Here is a 25716-nt window from a genome sequence, read left to right as displayed (position 1 = left end):
CTGAATGACGGAAACAAAGCAAAGTTTGAGAGTCATTCCAAGCCAGGAATTGTTTCCTGTCTGACAAAACACTCTCAGAGAGCGTTTATTAGAATCCCATAAGCTCCTTTTTGTTGAGTGTTTGCACAGCACCTGGCACCACGGGACTCTGGTTCATGACTGGGGATTCCTAGGCTCTACAAATAATAATACTGTGTACTGTCAGCATGCACTTAGATTGTAAGCTCTCTGCAGCAGAGACTGTCTGTGTGTGTAAATGGCCTAGCACAATGGACCCTCAATCGTAGAAGCACAGCTGGGAAGAGAACCGTCTGTCATAATCTGATCTAACCACAGCAGCATGGTGCCTTCATGATATAGGAATTCAGGATGGGGATAAGCCTCTTACCTGGTTCCTCGGTAAGCATGGTGTGTTTGGCCAGGCTTTGAAGGAACGGCCAGTCCCTTGCTGATGAGTCTAGTTTTCCCCCATGCTGCGGTGTCGCTCTCTACAAGACATCACAACAGGAGGAGTTAAAACAAGAACATGTCGTCTGTGGTTATCTGCATACAGACCTGCCAGTCAGATGTGGAAAAGCAGCTATTAGTCTGTATCAGCTGATCACAAAAGCCACAGGCTGGTTAAATCCCAATGTGCCCATCACATATTTCAGAGGTCAAAAAAACCAAACAGATAATGATTACGAATGATTAATAGAACAGTAGCTACTAAGCCCAGGGTGTTAACACAACAGAGAATAAGGCTATATATACACATTTTGGTGTCAGATCATTTACAGACCTCTGGTCTATTTAGCTGAATTAAGTGTTGCACTGACTCATTTTGTCCGTGGAGGGCAATTTTTCATAGTGATACACTGTCAGGATAAACACAGATCCATCTTTGTGAAACACCTTTCACAGCTGACCCAACCCCCCTTGTGCCGTGCAGGAGAAGGGAGGACAAAGGATGGCAAACATCGCAGGGGGCCACAGGACTTGGCAGCTAAGATGCAGTGGGACTTTTCTTGGGTCTAATGTGCTTGGGAAAGAGCGATGAGGGCTCCGAATACTCTAAGAGCTCCTTTGGTGTTTCTGGTTAACGCAGCCATGGATGTGGAGACAGTGCAAACAAACCCCAGTGTTCTAGAGTGAGAGAAGCCTTTCCTTAGGGGGAGAGAGAGAGAGGGCGTAGCCCTGCCACTTCCTCTTCACTGCCCCTTGACTGCAGTTGTGAGCTTGGCCCTGAATTGGTGAGATTAGACTTGTACCCACCTGGATGGCTCACAGAGATTATAGCTCATGCTACCTTCAGGTCACTACCTGCAGGTCTACGGGAATGAGAGCTGTTACCTTCTCACCCAGGTGTGTTGGCCTGTGTGAAATGGATTGATGGTTTCAGACTCATCTCTAGTGGACAGGTGTCCACCTCACTTAAACCACTATTTATCCAAACTGGCATGCTCATCAGCCATTGAATGGCCTTGAGGTAGTGAGGAAGAGTGGTCTTGTGGTTAAAGCAGTACAGTGGGACTCAGGAGCCCTGGATTCAACTCCTGGCCCTGCCACAGACTTCTTGTGACACCCCGGGCGAGTCACGTAATCACTCTGTGCCTCAGTTTCGCCATTTGCATAACAGGAAATGTCATACTACTTTTATCTGAGGCTGTCTACACCTACACTCTATGCACTTTGGAGCAGGCCCTGTTTCTTACTATGAGTTTGCATAGCACATAGCATGATGGGGCCTTAATCTAGCAGCTACTATAAACATGAAGACAAACAAAATAATAATGAGGCAGTGTCTCTAAATGAGAGTGGCTTGATACCACTCTTATTGCTGCTCCTCATGTTGCGTGAACTCTTCTGTGGAAGACCAGGGCATCATTTCCCAGTGCCGTTGATTTGCGGCACCTTGCCCACTAAATTTACACACACATCAATCAGATCCATTGCATCCCAAAAGCTTTACAGTAAATTCTTCAGTGCAGGTATCTAAGAAACTCTCAGGGAAGAATTTCACACAGACACGCTTCTGTAAAATATGGTCATTTTGTTTTTTTTTAAAAATACGTTTGTTAAAATTCTGTTAGAAGCAAGTTTTTCCTTATATGAGACGGGGGAAGGTATGGGGAGGAATCTTTTTAAAAGTGTTGCTCCAAGAAAACCCGACTTCAATGAACTGAGGGAGTCTGGTTAAACTTTTAAACCCTGTGCTCCTTGAAGTGATGCCTTTAATGGTTAGTGCTGAAGCTGCAACTGACTGAGTTGATCTTCCAGCTATTCAAGCTCAAAATAAACTCATTGGGACACATAAAGGATGTAATTATATCTTTATAAAATTTGCAGTGGGATTTGGGCAGGACCTATGAGTTGAAGTCACTGCATGTATCTGTGTTGATTCCAGGCTGAAGTTCAGAGATTTGCTTAATAACAAAACACCATAGTTTTGCACGTCTATAGTCCCTTTCAATGGAGGATCTTAAAGCACTAATGAATTAAGTTTGACAAGGCCCTTGTGAGATATGGAAGCAGTCTATGGAGGCTGAGTGACTAACTCATGGTCACACAGTCTGTAGGTGACAGAACCAGGAATTCCCGATCCCTTGGTCTAACCTCTAGACAACCTGGCTTCTGCTCTAGTTTTCAGGGGGTGCATTTGTAACAAGCCAGCGTACGCTCTTCAGACTAGAATGAACAGCTGAGTCACAGCATCTACGGTACCAATTATGGGTTAAACTTGAACAAAGCAAGAAGTTCTCCCCTCCGCTACAGCGTGTTAACAGGCAAAGGAGTTAAAAGTGCACAATAAAAGAAAACTAACCTGGAAAGAGAAATCCCCTTTCTTGCTGCAGACCGGTGGGTCCTTTGTAATGGTGCTTTCCCCTTTAGGCCTCTTGGCATCGTCTCTGCCAACTCTGGCTAGGGCGGCATTAGCTGATGGCTCGGGTCATGTTTTGTGGAAAGAAGGCAAATGCCTTTCCTAGCATCTTGCTGAATTGAGACATGCCACTCTTGATTTGCATACGCACGGTCCCCTCCCCACATCACAGAGCACGCTGTTCAGATTGCATCTCCCTACAGCATTTTCCGCCACAGCACAAGCTCCAGGCCATGATTATAGATCAGGCTTTATATCCTCCTGTAAATCCCGTATCCTGTAGCAGGTATGTGTTATAAACATGTCTCCAGAGGATTCCTTTTCTTTCCTTCAGTTGTCCACCCACTCAGTAACTAAAATGCCTGATTTTCAATATTCTTCTATTATCCTCTACTGTCCCATGCAGGATCAACCTTTTAAAACTGTTGGATACGAGGAAAATCAGAAAGATTTTACCTGTTGGAGGCATCCAGGGGTTGTAAAGTTTACATCCCCCCCCATGACAGATTACATCTGTTTAGGAACACAGCTGTCAGTATAATTAACAGTCTAGTCCCACGGTAGGAAGCTGAGAAGTAGTACAATGGAAGGAATCTCTGCGCACTTTGTCCTTCAAAGTAGCAAATTAGACAGCCATAAATATACGTGCAGTAAAGGGGAAGGGGTAGGAGAGGGAGAACAGGGAAGGCACATTGGGAGCATCTTAAATTAGAACAAAAATAACCTACTTGATTCGCATTGATTAGCACGAGTCATTTGCCTTACAAATACCACTGTGCTATCAGCTTTGGCTGAAAATAGAGTGAAAACTCTTCAGGGCAGGAAACACAGTCCCCCCGTGCGTGTACAGCTCCGAGCACAACGGGGCCCCAATCTGGATTGTCCAGTGATACAGTTATTAATCATTAATACTACACTGTACCAACAACTTGAAGAGCCCAAAGATATCAGTTGGTTTTGAAAATCCAAATCCTGGCTTGTGCTACCCCAGGGTCCGCGCAGCTGAATTTAATCCTTGGGTAAGACAATGGGCTGATAGCCCTATAAGCTCAAGTCCTTCAGCTATTCCTACAACAGATACTGTACAGCACATGGCCGATCTCTGAGGGTGAGGGGAATTTAGTCTCCTTGACTCACGCAGCCCATGGCGAATCAACTGGGGCATGGGAACTGAGTAACGTCAGCTGCAGGATTGTTATTAAAATGACTGCTACCCAGGCGGGAAGACTATTTTATTTGTGCTCCGCTCCAGCTATTCATTTCTGCACTTCCATACCTGCAAATCCTACTGGGACGGCTCATGCTCCACCCTTAGCTAGATTCAGGTAATATCCCTGACCTAATAGTGGGGCTGTCGGAGGGCAAAATATGGTCCGGAGTGCGTTAATAAACCATGTCACTGTAAATGAAATATATTACATCCTGTAAAGCCAGGATTATTTTAGGCACGGTCAACACTCAGACCAACTATATCTTGCCTCCCCATTGATCCAAATGATTCTGAGAACTAGAACTTGAAGACCTCAAAAATAGACCTGCTTTGGTTTGACTTCCCATCCTCTTATTTTTATAAACATACTGCAGAGTGCTCGAACTAAGCTGCAACAAAACTAGGAGTTTCTACCAGTCATTGAAGTCCTAAAATACAGTAGATCAGGCCTGATTTGTTAGTTTGGACTCTTTCCCCAAGCCTCTTCTTAGCTTGAGAAATACATTTCTTATTATTTGTATTGAGGTAGCACCCAGAGCCTCATTCTGTTAGGCACTCTGCAAACACAGGAGACGCTATGGTCCCTGACCGGAAGAGCTTTAGACCTGACAAACAAATCAATTCTTATTTTATTGAGGGATCTGTAATTTTTGTTCAAGTGGATACATTTCAGACCAAATCCTACCATGTGTGCTTATTTAAATATAACCGGTTATGAGACTGCATCACTGTCTTCTACTAAAGGGACTCAGAACTACTCAAGCATGTTTCGTAGGCTCTATACTGCTAACAGTTAATGAAGATTCTCCATTAGCTCACGTAGTGATGACCTGTGCTTTTAGGACCATGAAGATCTGAGTGAAATTCCTGTGTCTCCATCCTGTACAACATAGTGTGACCGCTGCAAGGTCCTTCTGAATTTGGTGCAAAATATTTTATGGTCTGCCTTAAAGTCTCACTGTGGATATGAGGAGAACAATTTAATGACTCAAAACAAAAATAGTGAGCTGCTTTTAGGACCAGGGTGTTTAGATGGGGAATTAATTTTGCTATTTCCCTAGTCTGGTTCCAGGAGCGGCAGAAAGAGCTCTGCAAGGTTATAGCTCATGCTAGCTGTCCGTGCAAGCAGAGAGGGATGCCTCCAGGTCTCTTGCAGCCAATAAAGCTTTTGGACCTACTTGGATATTTAGCTGCTAGAGGGCAGTTGGTTGCATGGGTAACCTTTTCAAAAGTTCCTATACGATGTAAGAGCTTCCCAGCTTGTCTACATGGGGAAGCTAGTGCAGAGATAGCTAGGGTGTAAATTAAAGCACACGAACTCCCCATGTGAACACTCTTACCCTGCCCCAAGAGTGCCTGTGTGCAGGTTAGGGTGCACTAGCTAATCGGCACTAGCTACTCCAGGCTTTTCCCCACGTAGACCAGCCCTCTGCCCTATTGAAAGTCAATGAGACTTAGAGGTACACTTGAAAATTTTACCCCACGTCTCTTTTCAAGTCATCTCTACCTTGAATGGAGGGACAAGGTTTCCAGGGGAGATGCCTCTTTCCCACACTTCTTATGTTTTCGATGTTCCCCTCCACTGAGTGATGCTCTTCAGGAGAAGACAATGCTGGGATCCTGACATTCCACTCCAGTGTAGACGATCTGTCAGACAACACGGTTCACAGTTAACATGGCCAGTGGGAAAACAGCCACTTCTATGGCTGAAGGCGAAAGAAAAGAAATACATAAATGCTAAGCATGCACTGAGGAAAAAAAAAGATCACGTTTGGCCTAAGTGTCAAAATGTGCAGATAGGAACCTCCCCCACTGACAGCCGTGGTGACATGAAAGGCAGCAGCAGATCAAGTAGCTCGCACGACTCTTACGTTGCACACACATCTTCAGAAAAGTCACACATACACTATGGGATCTGCCAAAGGGCAAAATCTGGCCTTCAGCCTCACCAATTTGCCTAGGTGACTACAGACCCAGACCCTTGGATCTTAAGAACAATGAACAATCCTCCCAACACTTGCACCCCTCCTTTCCTGGGAAATGTTGGATAAAAAGCCTCACCAATTTGCATAGGTGACCACAGACCCAAACCCTTGGATCTAAGAACAATGAAAAAGCATTCAGTTTCTTACAAGAAGACTTTTAATAAAAATAGAAGTAAATAGAAATGAAGAAATCCCCCCTGTAAAATCAGGATGGTAGATATCTTACAGAGTAATTAGCTTCAAAAACATAGAGAACCCCTCTAGGCAAAACCTTAAGTTACAAAAAAGATACACAGACAGAAATAGTTATTCTATTCAGCACAATTCTTTTCTCAGCCATTTAAAGAAATCATAATCTAACACATACCTAGCTAGATTACTTACTAAAAGTTCTAAGACTCCATTCCTGGTCTATCCCCGGCAAAAGCAGCATATAGACAGACACACAGACCCTTTGTTTCTCTCCCTCCTCCCAGCTTTTGAAAGTATCTCGTCTCCTCATTGGTCATTTTGGTCAGGTGCCAGCGAGGTTACCTTTAGCTTCTTAACCCTTTACAGGTGAGAGGAGCTTTCCCCTGGCCAGGAAGGATTTCAAAGGGGTTTACCCTTCCCTTTATATTTATGACAGCTCCTTAATGCCCAATTGTACAGCATGCTGCGGGACAGAGACATGGGAGTTGCATTTCCTGTGAATTTCAACCAGAACCTCCAGCCCCCTCAAAACTTCACCCTTGCTGAGAACAGTAAGTGGTAATGGGGGATTTCCTGGCTTTCTCGGCGAGAGAGATGATCCTAAAGCGCAGCACTTTACGCACTGGAAAGCACGATTGTTTTCCTGAACAACGAAGGCAGTTGCTTACCTGGGAACAGTACTCAACTCCATCTTCCAGTCTTCAAATCTCCAAAGGGATAACACAGGCCACGACGGGATCAGGGCAATGCACAGCCTGCCAATGACCACAGCAAATGCAGCCAGCCGTGGCGTAGGGTTGACGAGTCCACCATGACGTGGTGACGTGTCCATGCTGGATTTCATCCCTTGGCAGAGACCGCAGCTGTGTACTTCAAAATTGCGTGGAGAACTACTGGCCTGCGCACTGCTGTGAGGAGAGCTAGCCTAAGGGAGTCTGCAGCACATCGAGCTGGGGTCCTAAGTCAAGGGAATGAGGCAGAAGATCAGTGTCATTTGGATCTTTGGATGGTAAAGCACTGGCCTCAACTCCCCTTACCCAGACCTCCACAAACGCCTATCTACATGGGCCTGGGTCCAGTTGGGTGGAGATCTTCCACGGAGCCAGAGTGACAAGTTTAGCTCAGATTCGGGTTTGTGTGGCACCCTTCTTCCCAAAGCACAGACTTCAGTGCAGAGAGGGCAGTGACTGCGTAGGCAAACACACACCCATAGCTCCCACAGCCTGGGAGATACCTGTCAGAACAAGGGAACGTTTGCCAGCACTTAATAATAATTAATAACAATGGTCCAAAAGGTGCTAGTGACACTTGTATAATGCAATAGTTGGAGACAGTTCTGCAGTCCCCCTCTTCACCCCCCACTCCCCATAAGGGATGGCGCTAGGCTTACTGGCTCCTGCTTTCAAAGAGTGCAATGGGATGGATCGCTTACCTTCCAGCTGAGTGAGCCCTGCATCACCGGTGCACCTGGAGGATGGTACCACCAAGAACGCTGGCATCTCTCCCTGCACACACAGCGTCCTGACAGAGGGCTTGATTTCAGAGTTGGAACTGCCCTCCAGGCGTTCAGCAGAGTCGTACCGATACCCATCTGGGCTGGATTTGGCCAGGGGCCTTCTGGTGCCTGCTACCACCTAAACCCTGACCCTACAATCGGATCTACATGAATAGGCCCTTGCAACTGTTGGGAGGCCCATATAATTCATTGGAGCTTGGTGTGAATACAAGGGTCAACAGGATGTTCAGGATTTTAGCTGCCTGGTCACCATTTGATGCAAGCAGCTGAATACTGGGATAAAACCTAGGACAGACTTTTCTTTCCCTGGCATTCGTTGCCTTTTAGAAAAGGCTTAACAAAAGAGAGTTACATCTTATAAAGACAATGCCAAGCTCTGCTTTATTTTAATCAGTTTGATCAGTACAAAAGCAGACAGCGTATGTTTCGCTTTTTTTTTTTTTTCCATTTTAATTAACACTTTACAGAGTACAAAATATACTGTCATTTGTTTTGGAACATGAGGGTTTTTTCTTCTTTTCCATACAGTACAATAAATCTCGAGTTTCAGCAAAAGACCAGCAAGTAAAATAAGCATGTGCACTCTCTGTGTAAAGCAAAACCATCCATCTTCCAGCTCCACGCTTCATACAAGAACAACACCTTTCGCTGCTGTTGCAACGCGACCGGGTGAAATTCACCTCTGTGCAGAGGGTTGGCACAAGGGCTATCAACCATTTAAATCTCACTGAAGCCTTTCCACCTCAACCTAGCAAAGACTGGTACATGGACATAATTCTGCATGCTGCAAACCGCCCCACTGGCTTCAGCTGAGTCACTCAACATGCATGTGTGTGTCAGTCTGTGCAGGATTAAAGTCTTAGGGAACACAAGTGTTGCACCAGTCCCTCGAATAGGGGTGAACTGCCCCTTCAGTCAGCTGCTTTCTGGAGCATTTTTTTTTAAAGAAAAGTCTCCATCACATCATTTATCCCAATTAAAAAAAAAAAAAGATGGTTCCAATTAAGGAACGGCTTTGTAAATTCCCGTTTCTGCAAGACACCAGCAAAGACAGAACACAATGGAAATAAACAAGGCCGTGTTACCAAATGTTTCTTTTCACACCCCCAGTCCCCCACACCCCACTGTACGATAACAGCAACAATTTTGCTTTCAGCACCAGGAGTGTTTGCCAAAAATTCAGATGCCATTTAGGGCTTGAACGTATCATACTGGTGATTAAGTTATACAGGAAAGTTCAGCTCAGATGCATTGTGTTCAAGGAGTCTCTGGAGATTTCAGTGGTGTTTATCCCAATTTTCCAACTGGGCTGAATGAAGCACAAGGTGGGAAGGGTGACCGGCCATAGGTCCTAGGGTTGGCAAGGCTTAGGAATGAGAATTTCTCTGATCTGGTTATTTGCCAGAAAACCTGAGCCACACAACAGCCTCCTAACTATGGTCTGCTTCAGTCTGCTTAGCAGTAATTTGGACCAGGGCTGGATTTTTTAATTCAAGAAAAAGAGTAATCAATGCCCTGTTCAAGTAAGTCACAACAGGAATAAAATGGCCATTAACAGCGAAATGCCCTAGGGAAAGGGCCAGATTCTGATGTGAGTTACACTAGGGTAAATCTGGAGTAACTCTGCTAAATGCAATAGAGTTTACAAGGGGGTCTGACTGCAAGGGGGTTCTCTCAAGTTCTACACCAGTATCTGTCCCAAAATGCTCAGCTAAGAATTGGCATGGTCATTCCATTAAAATAGCCCATCCAAATGAAAGTTCTCAAGGTGCAGCCTAGGGTCGAGCTGTTTGAAGCAAAGTAACACTGATGTTGGGAAAATCTGACATACAGCCTGCTCCACAAAGCCCTGCTCTCAGGTTTCTTTGCCTCAGACTTAGAAACAGGATTTCAGCCCCCCCCCCCCCCCCCCCAGTTCAAAATTCCATCTACCAGGCCTAGGCCCACCAAGGACCTCGGGACTGGCCCTCCATATTCCTACTGGAGCCATCAAGGTTAACTACTCACACAAGTAAAGGTTTACAGCATCTGGCTCTCAGAGCCGGTGCATTAAATACATGACCTCCAAGGGTAGTGTTAGAGAACACTGAAGAGGCATGGTCCATTCACTCAATGGGAACACTGTCATTACAGTCTGACACCAGCCTTGTGGGTTCGAGGGCCTAGTTTTGGTTGACCTCCTAAAAAATAACGTAGAAAGGAGTTTGCACTGGAAGGAAACGCTGCAGAATTAGAGCCAGCGCTAACAAACTATCAGCCTCTAGGACTACCCCTTCCCAGACTCCAACTCTAAGCCCAGCACAGTATCTGGCATGTGATGAAACAAGTCCCCAGTCCTTCCTCAGTGCCTCTAATGACCGCAGTGAACATCAGTTACTACAGGTAAAGCACAGGGGGTTATGAATGAAGAGAGACAGTCAATGGGACAGAGGGCTGGGTCCTGGTCCCACCGAAGTCAATGGGAATTTTCCTACTGACTTCAAAAGTGGAGCAGGGGCGGTCAGCATTCTGCTCTTGAACTGCAGCTTAAGGCCACAGATCCTGTAACTGATAGCAGCGGTCACCTACCATCAATTGCAGGATTAAGACCTATGTTGTTATTAATATTAGCAGTGGGTTTTCCCACGCCTATAGGAAATCTACTGACAAACGAGGATTGCCTTTGCAGTGGGAAATATTTTCAGAATTGCATTCGAAGAGGCCATCAAAAACAATGGGAAAATGGACATTCTTATCCCCCCAGAGAAGTTTTAAAAAACAACCCCCACCTCAAAACCAATAAATGTATTCTCCTGCCCCCTATGCTACAGTATACGTTTACAAAGTCAGAGCAAATAGAAACCCAGAGGAAGATGGGAATAGCAAAGAGCCTTGGGGTCTCATTTTCGTTGATACGAAGGCCCCTTTTTTCATTGCTCTGGCAGGGCTACGAGGCTTTAAAGTGGGCGTGAATGTAGCCAGCACCCATTTGAATTTCCCTTGACATTGCCAGAATGGCGTAAAGTGACTTTGGTGTAAATGAGAATCGGGCCCTTGGAGTTCTAATGGTCAGCCCAGTGCTGCTGCGACAGAACATTCTTTAGTCACCAAAACCTGCCGATTTGAGAATGAGCAACCGCGGAGGGATGCGGTGGTGGTGGTGATGATATTGAGGGAGGGGAAGTTATTTTTTTTTAATGAAATGCACAACAGAAGTAAAGCCTAGGCCTTCACCTCAAAGCAGACGTTACCCATTCCCAACATACAAGGAAAAACTGGAAGTTTCTATTGCAGAACTGTCTTTTTTAACCTACAAACAAGCAAACACATCTGCCAATGAGATGTCCCTGAATACTGACTGACTGGATTTCACCTCAGCATATGTGAAATGGCACCACACACGCACAAAAACACAAAAGGAAAACATGGAGAACAGCTGGCAGAAAAGAGACATTCAAAATTCAATTATTTCTTCAAATCTTTCTTCAAGAGACTAGCTAAATAGAAGCATAGTGCTGCAGGTTAACCAAGGAACAGTCTAGAACAGCTCTGGCACACCTGTGTGTGCTCCAGACGATGGGTTTCGCTTCAGGATCTCTCTCTTCTAACACACATCCTAGTCTTGCTGAAGGGTAAAGCTCTCTGCTTTTCCAGATGTATACGGGGGTGGGGTGGAGAGGAGGGGGCGGTTTTTTACATAAGGATTTTTGTTTTAGCAGTATTGCCAACCTCACACGTTCAAAAATCATGAGTCTGGAATGTCAGAATTTTTAAAAAAATGATAAATTTGGGGTTCTTTTTCTTTGCCTTCTGGTTTCAGAGCTTTTTGGGTGGACTCAGGTCACCTTGACAAGCTTTTCTGCCCAACCAAGACTGGTAAAACTTATTTTTAAAAAAATGGAAGCTGAGATTCTCATGTATTCACATGAATACAGCCAGGGCTTTAAGAACAAAACCCACCCAGTATTAGGAGGGCTTGGCAACACTGTTTTAGATATTGCAGGTCGAAAGAGATCAGCTCTTACACAGAGGGATCTTGTGGCTACTGCAAAGGGGAACTGTCCTGTCACCAAATCTTGCATTTAATACTATGTTTTGAGTCTCAGCATTGTCAGGAGTTTATAGTGCAAGGTATCAGATAACTGATGCCCCAGCTTTGCCTACACAAGGGCTATACTGACAATTTGCCAAGAGCATCAGCCTAATCTGCCTAAAAAGGAGAAGACAACATCTGACCCTAATCTTTAACGGTCACCGTAGCCTATGGAGACTATCAGACCCAGCTTGGTCTGAGTGGCCTTCTGCTTTGGGATTAAAACCAGAATCCCTGCATTTTGGGAAGCGTGGTCCCCATAAATTGCCCCTCTTTGGCTCCCCTGTGCTACATCACAGGAAATGCAAAAAACCAAAGATACCAGGCCACATCCTGGTATAATTACACCGACTTCAGCCTTTTGATGGCTGACTTCCAAAACGTGCACCCTCCTGACCCCCTGCATATAGGTCATAGGGACCCACTGAGACAGAGTCCCCCCCAACTGTTCACAGCTGGGATTAATTTCAGCTAGCCTGACTCATCAGTCACTGACACGTACCATACAAGCACCAGCTAGCCTGACCCATCGCTGATATGGCTGTAACAACAGGCTGAGAAGCACAGAGGAGAAACAAAGCTAGAAGCCCACTGTCAAGCCAGTGCCTGAATTAAGAATTTTCTAGCAGTTAAATGCCCCTAAACGCTTGTATTGGCCAAAGAGAGGGGAAATCACTTACCCCACTTTCAGATCATATGAAAAGAACATGTATGAGGTTTAGAGACTGGGTTCATTTTAGAGGTGGTACATATTCATGTGATGCACTCAATTCAAATGCCCCCCTATTTCCCTGCAATCCAGCATCCACTCTTAAGCATGTGCATAGTTTTAAGCATGGAAATAGGCTTGCAAACAGGCTTTGCTGGATTGGGGCCTTAAAGAACATTGGTGTTCAGAACAGTTATATCTCTATAAAAATCAGACTGGGGAAAATGGTGGAGGTTTCTCTTTTTAGCACAGTGGCATTCCCCTTGAAGGCTAAGAGAACTAGGAGCTTGGCATTAGTTCATTTTCAGATTAGAAAATAACTGGTAAGAATTATTATTATTTAGCTATTATTGTAATTGATGAAAGCTGGTACCAAACCCACAACATCCCACTGGAAAGCTGGAAAAAACCCTACTGCATAAACATTGCCTTTCACTGATCAATAACATGCAGCAACTGGAAACAAATGAATGAACCCATTTTTGTGATATTGCCCTAGTGGCATATGATGGGGGTTTTGAGTAGCTAGTGAAAGAAGATGGTGAGTTCTAGCTAGAAATGCTTATGCACAACCATGGCTCTTTACCTGGTCCTGAGCATTTGCCACCAATCAAACTCCTTCAGCAGATACTATAGTAACTGTTAAGTTTAAGGTATTACTATGTAAGCAGTGGCAACCTGCTTGCAGCTGTACAAAACTCAGCCATACCTTGATTTTACACCCAGAGCTCAGGGCAGGTAAAAAAACATATCAAGTGGACCAAAGACAAACTCAGACCAAAACCAGAGAGACAGAACAAAACCAACCTGCTAAGGCCACCGCAGCCCACGTGAAAACTGAGGGTGACATTTGCCCCTTTGTCTAGGACCAGTCCATTGCTGGGTGTCACTTAAAGTGGTGCTATGTAGCCTTGTGCTATGAAGTGCTATGTAGCCTTGAGATGACCCTCTGCATGGGGTGAATTGCATCTCTAAGAGGGTGGGGGCCGAGATGAGCCAGTTTCACTGCATCTTGGCTTGAGTGTTTTCTCTGAGATTTATGGCCATGCCTGGCCAATGTTCCCTCTGCAGAGTCTATGGGCTTTTGTTTTGATGCTTGTTAAAGTAAAAGAGTTAGTTTTTCATGTATGAAGAGAAGAGCAAAAGCATGCTCTCTTCCTCCCCCCTTCGCGAAGTGTGTTCTGGCTCCTGTCGTACAATTCTCTCCTGTTGCTGGCAAAGCCACTGCTGCCTCCTTTTGGCCCCAGCCCTCTCGTCAGCTCACACTCTGTGGTTTCAGCTCGGTTCTCCCATCACTACCGGCAAGCAGCAACTCATTTCTAGCTTAGGGAGCCATCCAACTCAGTGGCAAAATTCCCATGGACTTCAGTGGCATGGGATCAGAGCCCGTCATCATCTTTCTGTATACAGGGAAACGGCCAGTTCTATTGGCACACAGTCTAGTGGGGCCAACATAAGGCTATTAACATACAAACTGCACACACATTTATTGGTTTAAACTAAGACAATTAGATGGGGCTGGGGGTAAGGTGGATGGGAAAGAGTAAAATCATTTAAAACCACTAGATTCCTAGTTTACCATTGGCCCACAGGAATACAGGACTGAATAATGGAAAGAATCTACTGCACATATGCATGTGCATATAGCGTTTACATACTGGCTGAGAAGTGCAAAGCCATCGAAGGGATCTGTATGCTCGATTTCTATTAAGTCACGCACATAGATATGTCTGTACAATGGACACATTATAGAGGCATACAGGCATGCATAGATGGGAAGTGGGCATCCATATTTCTTAGGTAACTTTATAAATCTCAGCCAGTATATATGCATGCAAATATACACACGCACACACAATTGTATTTGGCAAAAGAAGTACTGGATTTTACAATCTGGCAGGTAATAAAAGTTTAATCCGTTCCAACGTTTATAGACTGCACTATAACAGCTAAGTGAGATGCGTTAAACTGCTTACTGTTGTTAAGAATAAAAAAAATAAGCTCCACCAGAAAATTACTTCTTGTCCTTTAATGAATTCTTCTAGGAGACATTTTTGCTTGTGAGCCAGCTGCTGAAGTTCAGACTTGTCTGGTCTATTATCTCCCACACAATCACTCCAGTGGCTAGCTAACACCCCTCTCCCCCACATATATTTTCCATCATCCTGGTAACATTGCTAAGCTGTTGAATGAGGCGCTCTTGAAACCACGGCCTACAGGGCATGAGATGTTACTTGCCACAAATCTGCTTTCTTCACTCTGTTTTTAAGGTTCTGCTTTTCAGGAAGATACAATGCATAGGCAGGAGGGATGGGGTCGTCCCACAAAAAAATACCCCACATGATAAAGAGAGTGGGGACAACCAGATAGAAAACAAATCAATCTGAGGGAGCTCTCTCTCCTCCCACTCAAGTCCCATAACCTAAACTAGTGTGCCAACCCTCCACTCTACTTTGGTCAGAAGACTAGTGAGGTAACGCTATTAACTAAGGCCCTGATCCTGCAATAAGCTCTGTGCAGGCACCGGAGTTTGTGACCCAGATCTTACCTCAGAGATGCTCTGAGGCTTTTCCTGGGAAAGAGGTTGCAACATTAGAAAGATTCACTGAATATTTCCACTTTTGGGTGCGCGAATATTCTCTCCTCAAGGCTGGCTCTGTGAGACAAAACAACCTGATTCTGACTGAGGTCTCCACTGGGCTGGGGAAAAAAAAGTTGTCTTAAAAAAGAATGCAATTCAGCTTCGATTCGTGACTAAACCAAAGACGTATTTGTTTTTTTTGCAAGATTAATAAAAACAAAAATTATTTATTTTGCGTCGTTCAGTTTTGCATCTCACCTCACCTCTCCGTGTTGCAAACTCTGAGACACCCTCATTTGCAACAGGGACCAATCTTCCACGTTTGCTCCTCAATAATGCCTCACATCCTGATGCCAGGAGCCCTCACCTGCCCTACACAGACAGAAGCAAAACCCTGATGCCCAGATCTGTCACCTGCCTTGCAGAGTCAGAAACAAAACCTTGACACCATTTATCACCCACAGCGATTTCCCCCCCCCGCACACACTGCCTGACCTAAAACCATCCAATACATGCTTTCGTTCTGGTTATTAAGTGAAGGGCCCAATTCTGATCTCACCTGCAATGGGTTTATATCAGCAGCTGCATTCACTTCTGATTTATCCTGGGGAGAATGTGGGGCCAGGACCTGTGTGTGAAACTACTGCCACTGATGTGAGGATTCCAAAAGGACTAGAAAGATCACAGGACAGGCCCCCAGGCTGGCGTAAGTTGCCATGTCTACACTGAAGTCAATGATGCTCTATCAACTAACATCAGCGGAAGATCTGGCTCCTCAAGGTCAACTACATCTGTAAGAGCAAAAAATGTCAGTGTATTATGGAAGATCTAAGATGACAAAAATGGTACATTTTTCAGGGCAAGATGCTGATAACTCACGCTGATTAGCACTTTACTCCACAAACAGTTTCTGTGGCTTCAATGGGATGACTCAATCATTAATACCAGGGTGGATAAAAATCAATGATTTAAAAAAAAAAATCTGATTTTTTTTTATTTAAATCGGATTTTTTTTGGTAAAATGCTTTTTGAGGAAAAAGCCTATCTAAAGATAGTTTTAATTAAGATACCTTATAGCTCAAAGATATCTCATCATGGAATAAGGATTATAACTTCTAATTTTATAGTATGAGACAATATATTCACGTAATGTTTAAGAAAAGTTCTGTAATTGAGTTCCAATAGTTCATGGATTAGGGACCCAATCTTATCGAGTTCCAGGGGCTTCTGTATAGATTATTTAGATTAATCTTTCTATTTACCCAATGGGACTCAGTGCTCAGTCTAGAGGATATCATCAGAGATGCTTAGTTTTTCAGTTCTCAAACTGTGTCTCCAGAGGTAACATGCTTGTTAACAGCAAAATTTTTTAAAATAAATAAATAATATATAGAGGTGAAAAATAACAGACCTCAACTCTATTGTCCCTCTGCAAATTTGTGTACACAGAGTCAATCCCTTACCTCTCTCTAAAGGTGCAAAGTTTCAAAAAGTTCAATGAATAGAAGCTTGTTGGGGACGGAATAGATCTGGACAAGGAGAAGAAGTCTGGAGATAAATGTGAGAAGCGAGGGACATACGCTTGTTTTGTTAAAATATTATATGTTTGCTGTTGAAGAAAAAAATCCAGAATACTTAACTTTGTTGTTTTAGTTAAATAAAACATTTAAATGTCTGTCTGGTGATGTTCTCCTCCTAATACAGCCTGGCAAGAAAATCCTCCAAATATTAATGATTAACCTGTTGAATTGGAGATAGTTCACCTCCCAATGACTTCATAAATATCTGCTTCAATTACCTTTGGTAAATGAAATAACCAAACAATCATTTGTTTTCTGATATAGCTGTAAAACTAATCTGAAAAGTTTTCAAAATAAATCACTGTTTAAAAATGTATAGCGTGTACCTTCTAAAAATGAAAACTACATCTATCTCTGAGTTGTGGAGAATATGTATTAGGGTTACAACAACCAACAAGAATGCACTTTTATGTAGAAAACCATGATTAAATCGAGTCTTCCTGACTAGTGATTTAAATCAATTTGCTTTAAATCAAGTCCACCATGATTAATACGATTTGTGGAGTAAAGATAATGTGACCATCTTACAGTATCAAAATCTGACCCCAAGTGACTCAATGGAAGAGGCCCACTTGAGAGACTTTGTGGGCATGGGAATACTTGGGTAATCATCTCACAAAATATTAGACTATAGGAGTCAAAAGCATTTGAATGTATAGGACAGATTTATTGTCTTCTCCAAATTGAGCTTTTTTACTATGCTGCGTGTTCTCTGCCCTCCTTTCCCTCCCTTCTAATGCGTCTTCAGAAGGAAAGCCCAGGTTCGTGGTTACTCTCCAAGTTACTATCTAGCAAAAGCATGCTGCAGAGACAGCGTGCTTCAGCTGCCGTACTTGACACCCTTATGTTCCTTCAAGAGCCAAGAAAATAAAACCTAAGATTCCAGATAAACTGAACCTGATTAATTACTCCAGGATGGTTTCACTGGCTCCGGGGATCCTCACTTCCAGTAACACTTCTCTTCTATAATGTGCCTCGAAGAGCCTGGTGTGTTTTGTACGGGAGAGTAAATTACTGCTAGACTTCACTTGCATCCCCTTGGCAGGGTCTGACATCAGCACGTTTTTTGTTACAGAGCAGGCCCAATTCATCTCTGTTCAACAACATTCTCTGGCTGTCCCTGAGAATAGTCAGACTAAACTGGAAGGGAAACTAAAATATAATTAAAAAAAAATAGATACACTGGAAATAGCTGCTTGAGGATCACTCTCTTGAAACCACATTTCCATTAAGATGATCCTAATTCTAACAAGACCTACCACAGATTCCACAACCTCAAAGTCCCATACAAAATAGGAGACTTGAACTAAACCTCTCCACAGGAAGGAAAAGAGGAGATAATCCCATAACAATCCCGAATTATTCAAAAACCAAACCTGTTTCTTAAGGGATGCAAAAAGCATCCAAACCTCTAAAAGGATGTCCAATTATGCACTTATGGGGAAGACAAAAGTTGGAAGCTTAAAGTGGTTTAGACAGGATCTGCTTACAGAAGCAAGAAAACAAAACTAGTTGATGTTTTTGGTGAAGTACCTTTCCCATCTGGGTTCTTACAAACACCACTCCAGGGAGTCAGGAGATTCTGATTATGAGATGCAAGAACAACAAACTTTCAAATACCACATCAAGATTTTTCATTCTTATTTTTAAAAAACCCTCCCCCCACTTCGACCTGTTATAAAACTATGCATTGATTTAAACTGCCAATCAAGGCAATAAATACTAAGGTTCTAATAAATAGCAACACCTGCATTAACAGCAGCTTGTTTTTTTGCCATTAAATCAGCAGCAGCCAGATCTCCCCAAAATTGCCTATTTCTAAAAAGCTAAAACCCTTCATGATAAAATCCAGTTAGAAAATCCCAAGCACCAACAAAGAAACACATGTGCACTCGCACAGGGAGAGCTGTGAGAATTTCACACTGAACTAGCTGACTTTTTAGTCAACACGGGCTCAAAGGGCAGCAGGTTTTCCACAAGTTTTCATTCACAGCTGTCCAGACTGTGCTCCTCCTACAGGCTGAAGTTAGAAAGCTGCTCGGTTGCTTTAAACAAAAATTGCGTATGAACTCCAGAAGATAAAATAAAATCAAGATCCCAGTTCTGCACTTGTTCACACAATTGCGTGGACGCCCTATTCTGTGCCAAATGGACTTTGGGGTCTGAACAGGCACTTTGAAACCCAACGTTCACTATTTACTCGTTAAAGCAGTTCAATGCAGCAAAACAATGCAGTTAAAACAAACAAACAGACCACACCATCTTTTGTAGACTGCGTTCTATCCAAGGCAGCAAACTAAAAAGGAAAGGAGTGTTTCTGTAACTGACAAAACCAAGATCAGCCTGCAGCTACTTTGCTCTGGATATCTTTAAAGGTCTCTGCCTACTGGCAACAGTGCTTCATTAACAGAAAAAAGCCAGTGCTTCATTAGCTGCTTCTCCTTTTTTAAAAAGGTTTGAGAAATCCAGCCAGCATATCTAAATAGTCACATTGCCTATATACTTGAATTAAAAATATATGGTGAATATATGTGTGTAAACAGTACTTATTACATATACACACGCTAAGTGTGTATCTAGAATATACACACATTCACATAGAATATATTAACCTATATTGCTCAAGTATATATGCCATGTACAGTATATAGCCATAAAACAGAAAACACAGGTATTTATATATGTGTACAATAGATACATACTAGTATTTCTCTGTAAACACGCTACATTTATAGGACCGTACACACCCGCACTCGCACAGCAAAAAGGGATCTGCAGCTGAAATCAATAGAAAAAGACAAAAATTAGTCATTGCTACATAGTAACACGCATCAGAGGTTTATATTTCTAAGAAAACAAAGGCCTCAGGGAAATAAGGAAGGAGACTGAGAACTGCTTTTCCCTTGCTCCCTTTTAGAAACAGATGCGCATAAACCTTTTGGTGGTTGTTGAGTTTTTGTGCAACGCAACGAAGATGGGGGCAGGAGGGGAGAAAGTGAAGAGGATTCCATGCAGTTAATGTAAGCTTCAAAAATCCAGCTGGATCAGCAACCACCGCTGAATAAAACTCCACAACACAAGGGTCAGAGAGAGCCTCACGCAGTTAGGTTCAGCCCTGGTGGGTTGAAGGCAGAGCCATGGTTTTATTTATGCAGAATGCCTGAAGGAATACAGAATCACTCTTACACACTTATCTCCCACTCTTCCCTCATATATGTAATGTTTAAGGAGTAGTGCAATTCCACCAATCCTTACAGAGACACAACTGTTACAAGGCTTTAAATAAAAAACAAAACCCAACCCTTGAAAATATCTATTTTTTGCACAAAATCAGGTGCTAAAGACTGCCGGGGCGGCAGCAGGGCCAAATGGATGTGGCAATCCAGAACATGCCTAGGAAAGGATTCCTTTCCTTACCCTACTGCTGCGACTCCACTCATCCTGAGCATGTTCAGAGTGTCTTGGATTTCCTTGCTCTGCCCCTTGCAGGGAAGTGCTGCAATGCTGGAGGGAAAAGGGTAGCAGCAAGGCTCCAAAGCTCACAGCAGTGGAGTAAGCTGTGTAGTTTGGGGTCAGCACTGCGAGGAAGGTACATCCACTTGGATTTCCTCCAGTGCTAAAAGAAAGGGTATTGTGAAGTCGTTGGGTTGTTTTAAACAAAGGTTTGACATGTTGTTTTAGGGGATTTCCCCTCCTGTCGCCACCCCACCCAGCAAGCATAGCCTGCAGAGTTAATAGCTGCTGTAACATACAAGCAACGCACAGCCCTTATACCAGCTAGACATGGGCCAGAGCAGGATCCCAATCTGAACTCTCCCCAAATTTGGGTCTGAGGTACTGGTCCAAGCCAGACAGAGATATGCTGAAACCATGAAGATCCCATTCACATCTTGCACTAGTTCTCGGGTGTTCAACGCCCCATCCTGGCATCAAACCTGGTTGTTTTACTAGTTTCTTAGGATATGTCTACACTGGTGCTGGAGGTGTTGTTTCCAGCTTGGATTGACATACCCACTTTAGCTCTGGTCAAGCTAGCATGCTACAAAGATCAGTGAAGCTGCAGAAACAGTGGAAAGGCTAGCTGCCTTGAGTAAGATCCCGTTTGAAATTCTAGATACATACTCTGGCGGCAAGCCCGTCCTGTCACTTGCCCCACCTTGTCTACACGGCTAATTTTAGCATATTAACTTGATCAGAGTTAGCACAGCTCTGATTCCCCGAGCTGGAAATTACAGCTTAGTTCTCATCATCAGGGTACAACTTGCATATTGCACTGGCTCTTCAAAGACTCCTTAGCTACCACATCAAATTATCCAGACAGTTGTCCAAAATAATCTAGGTTTTCTGTGGTTACGAAGACAAAAAGAGAGGGGAAAAAACAGCAAATCCTATGGCCACTTTAGAGATACTGAATCACTCAATGTCATACCACACCACGTGACTTTTCAAGGCTAATGTTTTTATGACAGCATATCGATCTGCCTTGTGAAGAGAGTTCTAAAGCACACCAGAGACATCCGTAATCATCATAAACTTAAGGTCCACTCCCTCGGGAAAAAAAAATATTGTCATCTAGACTAGCCTGAGTGCACAGTGTAAATAACAATTATAACAAGATCATTATTTTCCTGTTTCTGTTAAGGCTCAGTAAAGTTGCTGCTCATTTCAAGTAATCCCCTCAGATAAACGTCTTCGTCCTAAGGAAGCAGAAATATCACATGGAGAGGGTAACACATGTAATTGTTCTCCAGTGTGTAAACTGATTAATAATAGTTTTCCGATAGCTAACATCCTTGATAAGCAAAATTTTCTAGCCCCACAACATTGCAAAAAAGTCTGCAGCTCTACTGCTCAAAGACCTTGAATGACAAGTTGTACATGGCAGTTTTGATCTCATTCAAGGAGTCTGTGCATCGCTAAATAAAACCATAGTCCCACAAAGGGACACATTCACTGTCCCAATGGGGGAAAACCCTATAGTGTCTGTACTGTGAAAAGCAACAAAACAAACCCCCATAACCTTCCAACAGCTCAGCCAGACTTCAGTTGGGACTTGTGGTTTGACATAAGTGCTCTTTAGGCAAAGAACAGTTTTGTATACCAATTTTAGTCCTTCAGTAGGTGGGATTTTTTTTTTTTTTAAAAAGATCACACTACACAAGATGTCTGTGTATATGCTGCAAAAGAGCATGAGGAAAGCAGCTTTTCGAGCAAATATCCAGAGACACAGGGTGTCGTATCTGTAATTAGCATTAACCCCCAAAGTCTAGAGTTACTATAGTTCTCCATGGGGCAGTTGAAAAGCTGCCTAAAGGGAAAGCAAAATGTTCTTTTTAAGGCCCCAGTTCAGTGAAGCACTTAAGTATGTGCTTAACATTGAACATAGGCTTAAGTCAATGGAAAGTAAGCAGGTGTTTAAAGTGAAGCACTTAACGATGGTGGACTGAATTAGGGAAAAAGGAAAGAGATCCATGTTATTGCCTAAAGATGCTCTAGTTTCCTTAACTGTTTAACAGATTGATTGAAAAAATCCCCAAAAAGGATCCTCCATTAACTTTGTGGGCCCTGCAACATCAGGGCTAGAGGGTGTTTTCTGATAAACCAAATATCAGGCTCTTAATACTTGTGTAATCTGAAGGACATTGTAAACAGCGTGTCTGTATCTGTGTCTGTACCATAAACACATACACACACGTATGAATATATCATATGTACTGGTTGGGAACAGATGCCTGGAGAAAATCTGCAAGATACAGGTCTGTGTAGGTGGTTCTCTCTGAAGTTACACTGGGATTGTAAATCCTCACAAAAGCTACAGGATCCATAATTTCTTAATTTAAAAAAAAAAAAAGCGTGGGGGGAAGAGGTAAAACAGGTTAAAAGGTGCAAGGGAAATTCAGTTTCCCACCTATGAAACAAGATCTCAATGTGGCCTTCTTCCTCACAGATCCTGTGTCTCACCAGAGAGCGGGTTGCTGCTGACGTATGGCATTTCAGGTGCATTCATTGCAGACTCCCATGCGATGTTTGCCCTCCCCGCTCTATACTCACCATCAGCTCGACCCCTGTCTTGACCGTGGGGCAGTTCTGAAGTGGGCTGAACAAGATGCATGGCACCAGGTAAAACGTTGGGCTACTGAGTTTCGTTCCCACTGGCTCATTGCTTCTTTTGCAAGGGGATGTCAAAATGTAAGCAGCTCCCGGCAGGACTGCAGGCTGTAGGGCTGTCTATTAAAGACCAACATCACTTTCCTCTAAAAGAACTGGTAATACAGGGATAAGGAACCAGGTCAGAGTTTCAGCACATTTCTGTAGCACTCAGTGGCTTTGGAGCAGGCCCTCGGGGCTTTGTAGTTAGCAAAGAGACCGAGTCAATGAAAAGACTCCCACTCCTAGCTTCACAGCCAAACCAGAACCACATTTCACCAAAGAAATTAAGTAGCAGGTGAAATAAATAGGACCCCAAGGGCCCAGGTATCAACATCCCCTGCAAAAGCACAGCGCTCTTGGCCAACCGTTTTACTGGATGGCAACGCATTCACCAAGAACCTTGGCCGCAGAAGGACATGAGTGGGTGCAGAAAGGCAACAGAGCCCTGAGCTACACTGATAAAACCAATGTTGCATCCAGGAGGAGTTCTCATTTGAGGAAGCCATGAGCTCGGGACTTTCGGATGCTTCCTTACCCTTGTGAATAGAGATGTGGCAGAACAGCACCAGGGGAGCGAAAGTGTCTCAGTAGGAATGGAAGGGAGTGGATTTGAGTGTACATCACCTGCATCTACTAGGCTGGTTACGCAAGTGGGCCTCTTTACAACCATCCTCAATTCCTACATGTTAAGAGCTTGGGAATCGGGGAAAAGGCATGAGATAATGGACATCAGAGAATGGCAAACTTTCTTGGGCTTGGAAGGATGCCTAGACACAATGTTGTAGTAAGAGGATGTTGGGGGACTGTGGAAAATGGAGCTAATATACATAACTTCAACAGCACACAGAGGCCCCCAAAGTACAGATCGGCAGAAGACAGCCCTTAATAAAGAACCATGCTGCAATGTTCTCTGTGCAGCCAATTCTGAATTGCAGAAGAAAAAAATATTTTATTTCCCACCCTCTCACAACACTGAATTGTGAAGGAAAATAGTACCCAATCTGAACATAGATCATAAGGGATTGTTACCATTTTTATATAGTCTGATGCTAGTGGAAAGATCAATACAGTTCAATGTTTTGTTTTCCTTTTAATTCCACATTTCTTTCATTTATGCTTTTCATGCTCTCTGCTAAAAGAGCAGCTCTTCCCTTTCAGGTGTTGTTTTGAAGCTCTCCCTAAAGCTACTGTGTATGCAATCTGTCTATACCTCTGCATTTCAGCGAGAGGCTGCCTGTCTACCTGCAATTCCTTTCACACCAAAAAAGCAGGAAAGCAGTTTGCTTTGGAGTCTAATGTCAGGAAACCATCATAACAACTCCCCGCCCTCCCACTTTTAAGACAGAAAGAAAAAAAGCTTGTTGGAGTTGCTTCTGCTCATCGGTTCACAGTCTTTTTTCATGGCACCTCAATCTCTCTCCGGAATCAGATTTTTCAAGAAATACTGTGAGAAAAAGAATAATAATAAAAAAGCATCTGCAACCAGCTCAGAAGATTTCTAATGTTTTTCAGCTTGACTGACTTGGAGTGCGTTGATGACACCATTTATATTTTCTTCGGGTACCTGTGGAAAACCAAAGAGAGGGAATGTTTCCAGTAAAAGCCACTGAATCGCGACTGTGGAGAGAGAGGCTAGTTAGGACAGACAGCACACAAAGCTAACATGAACCACGGGGAACATATTTACTTTGGGCACGATACTTGAGCTCCACAGTTAACACAAAACACATGTTTCCATCTTACATTCTTAGTCTGGTTTTTACTGGTCTTAGTAACAAACTGCCTTGTCCTATGTGTTACAGCCTGGTCGCATGGGATAGCTGGCTCTCAACACTGCCCACAAATGACTCGGCAGTAGGTAGCGGGGTTGCACATTGTACTGGGGCTGAGAAAGTCCCAGGTAAAGAAGTAACTCGGTTTTTCTTAGGTTCCAGATTGGTTGACCTCATATCCCCTTCTGAGTCTTTCCAGGCAGGGACGCAGTCAACTGGGAAGGAGAAGAGTGCGTTGGCTGCTCTGTTTTTTTAAAAGCACTTCCTCTGGGCAATTAACAGTGACCCCACTGGCAGCTGCAGACAACTCTCCTTCTCACCACATGCTTCTTGGCACTGCCAGATGGAGGAGCAGATGCTGATAGCACCAGCCAGTGCAGAGGAATGGGAGAGAGAAAGAAAAGAGAGATTGACTTCCCCCTAAGGGGAATGCAGCTGACAACTCTGTCAATGTTCCTACACCACATCTGGCCAAAGGGGCCTGTAGTCCCACCAGCACCATCATGGTCTATGATGCCTCACTTCAGGCAGTTAATGATGCAACTTCCACAGAAGAGCTGGAAAGGGGAAGGAGACAAATGTGGGTAAATTTCCGAGAGGCCCGAGAGGGCCTTCATAGAGTATTTATTGCTTATCTCTCACCACAGAGAGACATGGGGCTTTACAGGCATGGAAAGAGACAACGTCCCTGTTTCAAAGTGTTTGCGCTCTAAAGGCCCAGACCAGTGCTGACTGATCCGTAAACCCATGGGGAGCCCGGTGAAGTTGCACAGGGTGTCTTATAGGATTGGGCCCTAGCCAACACATGAGGAAATGAGAGATGGCAAACCCTAGAGGGAAGAGCAAATGAGGGTAACGTATAAGAACAGCTGGGAGCTTTGGTGAGCAGTACATGTATCTTTGAGGCCTTCACAGTATATTTTTAGGAGGGGAACTAGTGAAATATTAAATATCCTGTCTAGAACTGGAGGATAATGGCCAGAGTGGGCCTTGCACTGCTTGTTTAGAGCTAGGGAGAGCAGGACTGGAATTATGTTGCAATGAAATTAGTGGCTAAAAGAGGGGGGAGTGGGGAAGGATGAGAAAACT

General features: G+C 43.7%; 2 protein-coding genes across 15 annotated transcripts in view; both read right to left on the bottom strand.

The window, feature by feature from the left end:
• The window catches only part of LOC144929529 (uncharacterized), a 36714-nt gene extending 27049 nt beyond the window's left edge, over nt 1-9665 (bottom strand). For 10 of the 13 annotated variants that reach the window (XR_013634797.1, XR_013634803.1, XR_013634798.1 and 7 more), the window contains exons 1-3: nt 6916-9665; nt 5578-5717; nt 389-488 (exon numbers count right to left, since the gene is read on the bottom strand). Coding sequence is in view for 3 of the 13 variants with exons in the window: in XM_078849285.1 (XP_078705411.1) it covers nt 389-488; nt 5578-5717; nt 6916-7091 (416 nt within the window). In the remaining 10 variants the exon portion in view is untranslated. Of the gene's footprint in view, nt 1-388; nt 5718-6915 lie in introns of all 13 variants that reach the window. The other 3 variants (XM_078849286.1, XR_013634805.1, XR_013634806.1) reach the window with 3 other exon arrangements.
• A 1359-nt stretch (nt 9666-11024) lies between these two features.
• CASTOR2 (cytosolic arginine sensor for mTORC1 subunit 2) overlaps nt 11025-25716 on the bottom strand; it is a 172378-nt gene continuing 157686 nt past the window's right edge. For both annotated transcript variants that reach the window (XM_073315833.2, XM_073315844.2), the window contains exon 9: nt 11025-24419. In XM_073315833.2, coding sequence (XP_073171934.1) covers nt 24354-24419 — 66 coding nt within the window. In that variant the 3' untranslated portion in view covers nt 11025-24353. The remainder of the gene's footprint in view (nt 24420-25716) is intronic.

The sequence above is a fragment of the Lepidochelys kempii genome, chromosome 17, assembly GCF_965140285.1.
Source record: "Lepidochelys kempii isolate rLepKem1 chromosome 17, rLepKem1.hap1, whole genome shotgun sequence".
In the NCBI taxonomy this organism is placed as follows: Eukaryota; Metazoa; Chordata; order Testudines; family Cheloniidae; genus Lepidochelys; species Lepidochelys kempii.
The sequence above is the reverse complement of the archived record's forward strand: the minus strand, read 5'-3'. Positions and strand labels throughout refer to the sequence as shown.